This window comes from Bison bison, unplaced genomic scaffold (assembly GCF_000754665.1).
Source record: "Bison bison bison isolate TAMUID 2011002044 unplaced genomic scaffold, Bison_UMD1.0 scf7180017864267, whole genome shotgun sequence".
Lineage (NCBI taxonomy): Eukaryota > Metazoa > Chordata > Mammalia > Artiodactyla > Bovidae > Bison > Bison bison.
Window position 1 is genome coordinate 322,791 of NW_011494839.1, and position 13,055 is coordinate 335,845.

Genomic DNA, 13,055 nt, shown 5'->3' on the forward strand with positions numbered 1-13,055 from the left:
CCCCCCTCCCTTTCCCACCTCTCTAGGTTGTCACAGAGCACCGGCTTTGGGTTCCCTAGTTGCTTGTGAATTTTAAAAGAAAGCAAAAATTAGGACTTGAATATTAAGTAGAGACTATTTGTTGAAATTATATCTAAATATATGGAATGTATCTAGATTAAATATTTATGACAAAAGGTAATAAATCCTTAAGGCCAAGATCCTATGGTCTCATTATCCTTTTTAAATGTACTCAACCTCATGTGTTCCTTGAAGACAGGAAAGGAACTGATATAAAAATGATATGAATTATATCAACAAACCTTTTTTTTCCTAGGTCTAATCTTTTATCAGATACACTGAACAATTTACATAAATTATTTTACTTAATCTTATAAAATCCTATGATATAAGTATTGTTTTAATTCCTGTTTTTATGATGATGAATCTGATATTTGGAAGAAGGAAGTTACTGTTCTCAAATCATTAATAAAAGGCAACAGTGAAACCTACAAATAGGACTACCTGAAAACAAAGCCAGTACATGCTATTGTTATTTCTAACACTATGTTCAATTATCTTCCATAAAATTAATTTCATAAGGTTAATTTCAATCTTGTTTTATGATATTAATAATACTCTATGTTACAGTCTTGAAATACAGAGTATCCAAACAAATGTCAGTGATTAATGAGTAAATATGACAGCACTTGAGATGAAAAATAGTTGGCCTAACGAACCCCCTTCTGATAATTATTGAAAAACTAAGTTTTAAAGAAATTATAATTTTATATGGAATTTTAAGTTTCTATTTCAATATAAGCAAATTCATTCTATACCAACATAAGGCATTCAATCATCTTTTGCAAAAAGCAACTAACTGAAAAATTGAAAAGTAAAATATAAGTCACCAGATCTAATTTACCTCTATTACAACACTGTCATATTTTTTCCCATTGTGGACTTTAGCACTTTTTTATTTAAATGCTTTAGAACAATTTTCAAACAAAATACCTTCATTACTATTAAGAATATTTCCTTTCTGAAATTACTGAAGATAAGACTACTGAAAAAGAAAATTATATTTCCACTCCAAAAGAAAGTCATATACAGGACCAGTTTAAACATTTTGAATTTTGAAAAATATGCTTATAAAATTTTAAAACATTTGGATAAAATTTCATTAAAAAAATGACTGTTTTCAGATATTGAAAATTGGCAAATTTTAAGAGCGCTCTTCTGTTAATGCATATTCACTGTTCAACTTCAATAATTTTAAGGTTTCTATTTAAAGATAATTAAAAAAAGATATTAGTGGTATTATAACATGAAAATCTAAATAGATCACTATAGTTATACAAGAACTTTCAAGCAATTCAGAGAAAAGTTTTAATGCCTCTATAATATCTATTTTTTTTACATTAAAATGCAAATAATTTCTGAACTAATCACACTTATTTGCACATTTTCAACCAAGAAAAAAAATACAATAAAGTTATGAATTTTGTACCAGTTTCAAATGGCTCTTACACAGAGTACAAATTTTATTCAAATTCAGTCAAATTATATAAAAACCATTACCACGGCTAAACAAATCATCTTGAAGTATAACATCACCATTTTATTAAGTATATGAAATAGGCAAATTTATTTCAAAAGCAACAAAACCCTAAAATTATTTAATACTGATTTGCAATTTGGTTGTGATTTGTTTATATAATGAATTAACGTAAAACCATTGGAATTGTGGTATTTCAAATATGTTCATACTTCTCAATATAATTAAAAGACTTTTTGAAGGTCATAGATTTTCAACACATTTATGACTTTACTTACACATAAGTATGTAAACACAGAACATAAATTTCTAGTTCTTCTATGTCTCCTCCTTATTTCTCCCTCTTCCTATTCCTTCTTTCAGCCCAACATTTATTGGTGTACATTTATGTGTAAGTACAAAGCATTTTTCTCTTCCTCCTAAAATACATTTACATGGAAGAAAATTAAAGAGTGGAATAATTTCCTCTATGCTGCTGCTGCTAAGTCACTTCAGTCGTGTCCGATTCTGTGAGACCCCAGAGACGGCAGCCCACCAGGCTCCCCAATCCCTGGGATTCTCCAGGCAAGAACACTGGAGTGGGTTGCCATTTCCTTCTCCAATGCATGAAAGTGAAAAGTGAAAGTGAAGTTGCTCAGTCTGACTCTTCTTGACCCCATGGACAGCAGCCTACCAGGTTCCTCCGTCCATGGATTTTCCAGGCCAGAGTACTGGAGTGGGGTGCCATTGCCTTCTCCGCCTCTATAACCTTAACCAAATCAGATAATGTTTGTCCTTGCTTAAATATCCATGTTAAAAATTGATGCAATATTTTGTAGTGACCCAGCTGAAGAACTGATGCTTTTGAAATGTGGTGTTGGAGAAGACTCTTGAAAGTCCCTTGGACTGCAAGGAGATCCAACCAGTCCATTCTAAAGGAGATCAGCCCTAAGATTTCTTTGGAGGGAATGATGCTGAAGCTGAAACTCCAGTACTTTGGCCACCTCATGCAAAGAGTTGACTCATTGGAAAAGACTCTGATGCTGGGAGGGATTGGGGGCAGGAGGAGAAGGGGACGACAGAGGATGAGATGGCTGGATGGCATCACTGACTTGATGGACGTGAGTCTGAGTGAACTCTAGGAGTTGGTGATGGACAGGGAGGCTTGGTGTGCTGCGATTCATGGGGTTGCAAAGAGTCGGACACAACTGAGCAACTGAACTGAACTGAACTGAGCAAATACTTTGACTTGCAAATACATTTGTGGTTTTACATTCTTTCTCTTCAAGCCTTTGATGTTACTGTTTTGTGTAAAATTTTTACTGTCAATAGGCAGTTTCCCAATGGTAAAGAAAGTTATTTTCTTTTTCCTTTGCTTATAACTAGACAACATGTATGTCAAAAGATATGAATTGATTTGGAAGGAAAGTTTCACATATAAATTCCAGTGTCTTCTTCCAAATATTTTTGTTAAGCATGACAAAAAGAAATAAAGTAACAGCACCTTTCAGAGAATACTTCATTTTTATTCCCAAAGCAGGCCTATGTGACAGAAATACTGCTATCCACATTTTACAAGGAATTACTTGTAGTTCAGGTGACAAAACTAACAAGAGGCACCATGAGAGCTGGAGCCAGTCTTAAGAGTTCCAGTCCAGTGCTCTGACCATAGACTCTATGCACCACCTAACAATATGGCTCATGCTTTTGCAAAATAATCAGTGAAAAGCTATGACCTAAACATGAAAAAGCACATTAACTTATAATGTTTATGTCAAAAATGTATAACATTTCGAAGCAAGAAAGATGTATTGAAAGAACTTCTTGATGAAGGTGAAAGAGAGTGAAAAAGCTGGCTTAAAGCTCAACATTAAAAAACTAAGATCACAGCATCCAGTCCCATCTCTTCATGACAAATAGATGGGAAAAAGATGGAAAAAGTGACAAGAGTTTATTTCCTTGGACTCCAAAATCATGGCAGATGGTTACTGTAGCCATAATATTGACACATTTGCTCCTGGGAAGAAAAGCTATTACAAATCTATAAAGGGTATTAAATAGCAGAGATATCACTTTGCTGACAAAGGTCCATATAGTAAAAATTATGGTTTTACCAGTAGTCATGTATGAATGTGAGAGTTGGACCACAAAGAAAGCTGAGCACTAAGGAATTGATGCTTTCAAACTGTGGTGCTAGAGAAGACTCCTGAGAGTCCCTTGGATAACAAGGAGCTCAAACCAATCAATCCTAAAGGAAATCAATCCTAAATGTTCATTGGAAGGACTGAGGTTGAAGCTGAAGCTCCAATACTTTGGCCACCAGATGCGAAGAGCCAACTCACTGGAAAAGACCCTGATGCTGGGGAAAGATTGAGGGGGCAAGAAGAGACGCGGATGACAGAGGATGAGATGGTTGGATGGCATCATCCACTCAGTGCACATGAATCTGAGCAAACTCCAGCAGGCAGTGAAGAACAGGGAAGCCTGGTGTGCTGCAGTCCATGGGGTTGCAAAGAGATGGACACAACTGATCAACTGAACAACAACAACAAATCCATACATATACTAACAGCTATCTCTCAAATAAAGGAATTTTCACATAGATGTATAAGTAAGATGAAAGACAATTACCAATACTTTGCTTATAGGTTTAAATTTTCAAACTATTGACTTCATTCTGTTATGCTGGTCTACTTTCCCCATTGGAAAATTTTTTTAAAGGAAAAAAGCAACATTCTTCATTAAATACTATAAAAGTAAATCATGTAGTATAGCATATACTTTTGGTGATAGACAAGTTTATATTTATATAGAAGGCAATCTCTATATAAAACCCTAGTTATCATCTGCAAATGTTCTGATATATTTGAAAAGAGACACAAATGAAGAGCAAAGAGTATGAAATACAAATACAGTTCCAAATATTAAAGAAGTACTTCTAGAAGGCAGTGAAGGAGGCTTATGAGTCACATCTAATGAAAGCAAGGTAAGAATCCTAAATAAAGATTTAATATAAGATAGAAACTCATCAGAACCATGTTCTCAGGTCTACGCTAGAATTCCTAACATGTAACTTTTGGGAGCTTCAAAATCACTGCAGATGATGACTGAAGCCATGAAATTAAAAGACTCTTGCTCCTTGGAAGAAAAACTATGACCAACCTAGACAGCATATTAAAAAACAGAGACATTGCTTTGCCGACAAAGGTCCATCTATTCAAAGCTATGGTTTTTTCAGTAGTAATGTATGGATGTGAGAGTTGGACTACAAAGAAAGCTGAGCACCGAAGAACTGACGCTTTTGAACTGTGGTGTTGGAGAAGACTCGTGAGAGTCCCTTGGACTGCAAGGAGATCAAACTAATCAATCCTAAAGGAAATCAGTCCTGGATATTCACTGGCAGGATTGATGCTGAAGCTGAAACTCCAATACTTTGGCCACCTGATGCAAAGAACTGACTCACTGGAAAAGACCCTGATGCTGGGATAGATTGAAGAAGGGAGGAGAAGGGGACGATAGAGGATGAGATGGTTGGATGGCATCACTAACTTGATGGACATAAGCTCTGGGAGTTGGTGATGGACAGGGAAGCCTGGAATGTTGCAGTCGACATGACTGAGCCACTGAACTGAACTACCAGTGCAGTCCATAACATGGGATTGAAAGAGCTGACTCATTAGAAAAGACCCTGATGCTGGGAAAGATTGAAGGCAGGAGGAGAAGGGGACGACAGAGGATGAGATGGTTGGATGGCATCACCGACTCAATGAACATGAGTTTGAGCAAGCTCCAGGAGTTGGTGATAGACAGGGAAGCCTGGCGTGCTGCAGTCCATGGGGTTGCAAAGAGTTGGACAGGACTGAGCAACTGAACCTAACTGAACAAAGTGCTCCTCTAAATAAGATATCAGGAAGAAAGAGATAATAAGGTAATACAAACTGCATCACCCAGAGCTTTTTAGCAAGAGTTTTCCTTATCTCCAGGAAACAGTTCAAAAAGAATTTGGTTAACTCAGAGACCTCTATTCCATGTACTTTCTGTTGTAAAAGTTAGACTTTCTAATATTTTATTCCTCTTGCTTCAGGATATATCACATCAAACAAAAGAGTGTGTTGACCATATGGGCTTCCCTGGGTGTTCAGACAGTAAAGAATCCACCTACAATGCAGAAGACTGGGGTTCAATCCCTCGGTCTGGAAGATCCCCTGGACAAGGAAATGGCAGCCCATTCCAGTATTTTTTCCGGGGAAATGTCATGGACAGAGAAGCTCGGTGGGCTACAGTCCATGGTGTCGCAAAATGTCAGACATGACTGAGTGACTAACACTTTGACTTCACACACTAAGATTAGAGTTCCTCACTATATGTTCTAAACAACACCTGTAATAGAATCTCTTGCAAGATGGGAGGAAGGGCAATTATGTTGAAAAACGTTGCTTCATGGGCTGTATCCAAATCTAATGAAACAAAAATTGGGGATAAAGGCCACATGAGTTGGCATTTAATAAGCTTCTCAAATGATTTTTAAGCAAAACAAGTCTTAAGAATCATCCCTGAAGAGTTGACAGTTTATGAAACATATCTGCATTTGTGCAAATTTGAACCCCCAGGAATGTGCAGAGTCACTGTCAGTGGAAACGTTAACAAACCTATGAATGAATTAATGGACTAATTGAGAGCTAAAGCAAAGAGCTACAGAATATTTGATTTCTATGTAGATGCCAATATTCACTAGATTCACTCTTCTTTCACAGCCTAAAGAGGTCAGTGTTAGTTGCTCAGTCGTGTCCGACTCCCTGCAATCCCACAGACCGCACCCTGTCAGGTTCCTCTGTCCATGGAATTTTCCAGGCAAGAATACTGGAATGGGTTGCCATTTCCACAGAGGACACAATATTCTTAGTGCTGTTTATTAATATGTATTAGCACTGTTCACATACCAGATGTGTGATAGTTGCTGAATGGAAGAATGTGTTTCAGTGGATTTTCTCAAATGTTTTCACTATAATCCAGAAAGACAAGGACTGTGCTATTAACCCCACTCAGGTTACACTTTAAACCAAGCTCACTTGGCATTTGTGCAGGCAATGATGGTACAAAGCAAGATGAAGTCAGAATTCAGAAATGCAGGACAAACTCTACAGCAGAAGTAGTTCATGGAAATTCTTTTATAATATATTCCATGGCTTAACAGGAGGAAATCTTTATTATTCAGCACGTGAAAAAGATTTTCACACATCTGTGTACATGCATCTTAGCTCTTCAATTGTGCTAATTAATTTAGTGAACACTTAAAAATATATGTGCCAATTTTCTATAATGTTTGGTTAATATTGCCAGTGTAATTACTGGAATTTTTGAGACTATCTAATATTTTTAAATGAGAGCTACTTAAATTGAGAGGTATGGAAGGTATTTTATTCAGTATGTTCTAAATTTAGAGTACTAACTTCAGAGGTGCTCAAAATTGCTATGTCTTAACATCCACTAATTTGGATATTTTAATCTCAAATATGTACTAATTCTGTTTTAAGTTACTTTTGTATATGCTGAATGAATTTCTAAACCATATTTAAAGCAATCTTGTAGACAGTATTAAAGGATCCATAAATATAATTTTGTAAGGTCCTGAGACTTTTTAAAAGAAAAATTTCTACAAAGAATATCATTTTAAAATTATAAGTTTTCCAACATCCTGATGTTCCCAATAATCAATACACAAAAGAAATGAAGTTTTAAAGAATGTCGCTTTGTGATTTAGACCATATTATATGCTTTAGATTATTAAAATACAGGTATAGAGATAGGTAGACATATTTTTTTTAAACATTTAAAGGCCCTCTCCATTTTTTTCTTTAACATCAATGAGTGACAGTATCCATTCCTCATTAGTTGAAATGTATGTTTTTATTCTGCAAATATGAATGGTCTGTTTTAAGAAGCATCCAATTAAAAAAAAATAATTTGTCAAACTTTTGACAAATAAGTCCTTTCAGAAAATTAAGTTTATATTTTACATAATTTGGCAAGATAATGCCAACTGAGTTTTACAAATTCAATTACTATATTCTGCAAAGAATACCAGAATAATTATATTTGGTTTTAATTATTAAATTTAAAATAAATAAAATATATTTGCAATCATCTTGTTTTCAGTAAAACAGTTTTAATTTTGATATGATTATATATAAGCTAAGACTAGGAACTATAAAGCATGACTAAAGCTGTTTCTCTTTTTTAGCCTCTCTGGAAAGTGATTTTTAGATATTTGTCTCAGCATCAATTCAGAGAAAAATCTAAGAGAAAGCTTTTTAAAGTAATACCATACTAAAATGTGCAAAAAAGTAGCTTTCAAAAAGTTCTGATGGCATTTAAAATGAGGATAAATTATATACAGAATAATCAAACACATAACTGCAATGAAAGTCCCATCAAAAATAAAATGAAAATTCCATGTAATATAATGAAAATAGACTTATACAAGCTGAAATATCTTTTAAACTAATGAGGTTCCTCAAATCTTCTATGCAAGTGAATGGAGTAAAATATACAGGTATTTGTTTTACCACTTTTGAAAAGTTATTCAATTTAATAACTCTAAAAATAATGTGAATATTCTTCCTCATTCTATTCATTGTGATCAATTCTAGCATAATTATTGAAATATTTGACAACATCTTATATTTGAAGTTGAAAACTACTTAATTTGAGATGAATTGGCAGATATCTTATTCAACCTTTTCTGTAATTACAGCACCAACTTCAGAGGTGCTTAAAATTGTTGTATCTTAAAATTTCACAAGTTTGGATATTTTATTCTCTGCTATATATTGATTCCAGGCTTTCCAGGTGGCATAGTGGTAAAGAATCCATCTGCCAATGCAGGAAACACAAGAGACATGGGTTTGGTCTCTGGGTAAGAAAGATCTCTTGAAGGAAGTAATGGCAACCCACTCCAGTATTCTTGCTGAGAAAACCCCAAGGACAGAGGAGTCTAGTGGGCTACAGAGCATAGGGTGGCAAACAGTCAGACACAGCTGAGCACACACACATGTATATCTTAATTCCATACTAAAAGCTACTTTTATATTATGAGTTTTTAAATAGCATTTTAAGTAATTATAGAAAATAATCTGCTTAAAGTTATAGATATTGTATTATAATATTTTCACTTGTCTAGTACACTTAGAAAAGAAATTCACAAATACACAACTGTGAAGAATTAAATATTAGCATATATTAATAATACTAGATTCCTGAACAAACAAAACAAGGGCCAATAATTTTACTCTTAAGAAGTTCTACTAATTCAATTAAAAGTTTTTTTCCCTTCAAATCAATAAGTTTTTACTTAGGAATAATCTTCTCTTATATTAACATTAACTAATAATTATGTTTTTTACTTATTTATCACTGCACAAAGTATATAGACTGCTTCCCATGCATAATAAATAAAACTTTCAGCCAATTACAGTATAGTTAACAATCACAAGTTAAACCCTTAAAATACATAAGCTATAGTAAATTCATTCTAAACAATGTCATAGATTCAAAAAGATATTTTAAATACCAGATGTCTCTGTTGCAGTTTACAATGATTTCACATGCTAAAATTCGATTTCAAATAAGTTCAAGAACTTGGTATTTATATTTCCCTCAAATATGTACAATCACTTCACTTATGTTTTTCTAGAATCAGAGTTTCTAAATGATTATCTCAAAATTCTTTAATAATAAACAAGATGCAAATCTAATATTAAAAGGACTAAGAAGATAGATACTATAGAGTTTCTAAATTGATTAAGGAATGTTGCATCAATTGATTGGTGTAGGATTTAAAATCCAATGGAATGCACAAACCTACTGAAGATGCAGTTCTTAAAATTGAGTAACTTAATAACCATTTTATTTCATACCTGTACTTCACATATTCATCTACTACTATATCATGGCTGAAAAATTCTTAGCTCCTTCACTAACTGAAATTATTCATGGACATCTGTTTGACTTCATGTAAGAGATGAGCCATTCACTACATTAGTTAAAGGCATAACTAACATTATAAGTCATGAACTTACATATACTAATTTGGAAAAAAACTTTGAGTCTACATTTTAAATAAATATTTCTAAATAATAGAATAATATTAATGAGTAGAAATATTAGGGCCTTAGAGACAAATATATTTCATATTCAAAGAACATTTTACTTGGAGTTTTCTGTATTATGACCTTTGTTCACTGAGACAGCTAGGCAACAGGGTTGTATATGGCATTATTTTAGGGGACATCCAAGTGTGCCTGGAATATTCTATATTATCACAGAGAAATCTCATAACCTAGAGACAAGCGTTAGTAAAGCACCATCTGCCTGTGCTGACATATGCAGACTTCAGAAGGAGAAAAGTCCAAACCTCCAACTACCTCATTCTTAAATTTGTTCAGACCACAGGCTGAAGTGTCTATTTAAAACAAAACAAAACTGAGACCCAGCTATTAATTGCTCACATTAGGAAGTCTCCAAAACCCAGTCCTTTGGTCTTCATCTTGGGAGACTAGAAACTTCAGAACAGCAGAGCTGAGATATAGGGATGCCAATACTGAGTGGACGCCTGAGTCTCCTTAAAGAATCCCTTGGTGTTACTGAAACAAGATGAGTTCCTAAGCCACTGCAGTATTCTTAGCCTGGGAAATCCCCTGTACAGAGGAGCCTGGTGGGCCTCAGGGCATGGGGTTGCAAAGAGTCAGACACTACTGAGCAACTGAACAACAGCAACCATTCTGATAAGACATTCCTGAGGCTCTCAGGAATCTCAAGGCGATTCAGAGAATGCCTGGATTTCTTCAAAAGATATTCTCTGCAAGATAAGGTAAAACTACCTTCATATGGGTATCAACTGACCATGAGCTGTCATTTAAAGGAAAGGGATGAGACAGAAGGATATCTGTACAACCGATTATCCACGTACCGATACATCAACACTGATGTCACACAGGCCACATCCATGAACAGTCACTATTGCAGACTCGCCCCCTTCACTGCTACTGATGAGGGCAGAGGAACAACATATAGGCAGTGTCATGGAGCACAACAAGAATCCATTCCTGCATCAGCAAAGCTGCAAGGGTCAGGACCACACTCTGCCTGCCAAACTCCATCCACCTATCCTCCAGGACTTAGCAGAGGAACAAGTTTCTCTAGAAAGCATTCCTTGATCACTGGCCCCTACTTCCGCAATGGATGCTATTCCTGTGTACGACTCTGTGCTTAACCAAATTAGCACCTGTAATGAAAACTGAGTGATGTATTTGTACTTTCATTTTGAACACTGGAACATACACAGAAACCACCATTATTTTTACATCCCCAGGACTAAGTCCAGTGCCTAGCATTCAGTAAACGTTTGCTGAATGGAAGTTGGATGAAGGCACAGGCACCGCATCTGGCACGTCTGGTGGGAGATGAGATCCCTTAAAAAATACAACAAAACTTAACAGTTCTTTAAAAAAAAAAAAAAAGAACAGCATGAAGCGAAAATGCCATGACACAGTCTTCTCAATTTTGGAATTAATGCAGTTATTATAACATCAGAGATCAGTGAACCTGCCATCACTAACTAAATAACACTTTGTAAGCCTATCCTTGGAGACCTATATCATTTATTATAATAATATATTTTACTGCTATAAACACTTAAAACCCAGGAAGCTAGTTTAGAAAAAAATCTTTAAAAAAAAATCTGTGTATTTTTGGGGGTCCTTTATCTATATGTAAAACTTATTTGAAAAATTCAAATGATTTTTATCATTTTTTCATTTCCTAGTATAATGTTACAAAATATTTGAAAGTTGTCCTAATTATTTAGAATATAATAGATAACATCACTGAAATAAAAACTCTGTTTTATATGTGGATCATTCACTCTGAAATAAAATTTCATTTCTTTCTTTGAAAATATGGTTTTACAAAAGGAATTTCAATTAAAAAACAAGCTACTATGCAGAGATTTCTGATGAAACAAAAATAGACATCTACTTCATTAAAAGATACAAAAGGACTTCCTATATATACAACATCAATAAGGTTTCCATAAAAGTAATAAGACTATAAAAACACTGAAATCTCTGCTAACTTTCCTGTCATTTATGGAAGACATACAAACATTAATTTACTATCTGCCCCTTTAAGTTTAACTTGCTTTTTCTAAAATATCTTTGAAACAATAGTGAGACAGCTTGGAATGAACTCTGAAATAGGTACTCTGGATATATTGTATAGACAAAAGATGTGACCAAGGCAGTAATAATCAGAGAATAAAACAGACAGACCTGAATTTGTATCACAATTGCACAGAGAATAAAGACTGATTAAGCAGGGAGAAGATAAGTACTGCCTATACAAAGCACAAAATATATTCTGATAAATATTTTACATGGTGAGTTGATATCAACTTAATTCTCACATGCAACTCCATGAAAGTCTAATGAAAAGTGTGTGTTAAATGGTTTCTTTCCCCTATGACAAAACCACTCAAAACCTTTAAAATCTCTAAACCACTACACACTTTTACAATGCCAGAGAAGAAAAAGAGAAATTATTAATTTTTAAAATTACCCAGCAATTCCATTGCATCATCTTCATTATCAATATCTTCTTCTGTTACAGATGGGGTGGGACTATGGACAGACTCAAAAGAATCTTGAGAAAGCATGGCTGCCAGAAGTTTCTTGTGCTGCTGTTGCTGCTGTTTTAGTCCTTTAGTCTTGAGCTCCACCTTTAAGCTGAAGAAATAGTTCAATGTGAATTTTCAATGATGATGACATTATCAGTTAGCTGTGGTAACTAATTAAAAACTACAAACAAATTTTCACTAGATTATTTTGCTTTGCAAATCTATGCATCAGTTCAGTTCAGTTGCTCAGTCGTGTCCGACTCTTTGCGACCCCATGAATCGCAGCACGCCAGGCCTCCCTGTCCATCACCAACTCCCGGAGTTCACTGAGACTCAGGTCCATCGAATCGGTGATGCCATCCACCCATCTCATCCTCTGTCATACCCTTTTCCTCCTGCCCCCAATTCCTCCTAGCATCAGAGTCTTTTCCAATGAGTCAACTCTTCGCATGAGGTGGCCAAAGTACTGGAGTTTCAGCTTTAGCATATATTAGCAAAATAATCTAGTGAAAATTTGTTTGTAGATTTTCTAATAAAAACTCTAAATGTATAATGACTATATATATTGTTGTTGTTGTTTAGTCAGTAAGTCATGTCCATGTTTTTGTGACCTCATGGACCACCAGGCTACCCTCTCCATGGAATTTTCCAGGCAAGAATACTGAAGTGGGTTGCTATTTCCTCCTCCAGGGCATCTTCCCAACCCAGGGATCAAACCTGTATCTCTTGTGTCTCCTGCACTGGCAGGCAGATTCTTTACCACTACTGCTGCTGCTACTAAGTCACTTCAGTCGTGTCGGACTCTGTGCAACCCCAGAGACGGCAGCCCACCAGGCTCCCCTGTCCCTGGGATTCTCCAGGCAAGAA

The 13,055-nt window shown here is 35.1% G+C and overlaps 1 protein-coding gene across 1 annotated transcript in view; it reads right to left on the minus strand.

The window, feature by feature from the left end:
• The window catches only part of LOC104994821 (chromosome unknown open reading frame, human C8orf34), a gene marked incomplete at its 3' end in the record, with an annotated part of 362,913 nt that overhangs the window by 222,761 nt on the left and 127,097 nt on the right, over positions 1 to 13,055 (minus strand). The window contains exon 9 of the mRNA XM_010848486.1: positions 12,131 to 12,297. Within this exon, the coding sequence (XP_010846788.1) occupies positions 12,131 to 12,297 (167 nt within the window). The remainder of the gene's footprint in view (positions 1 to 12,130; positions 12,298 to 13,055) is intronic.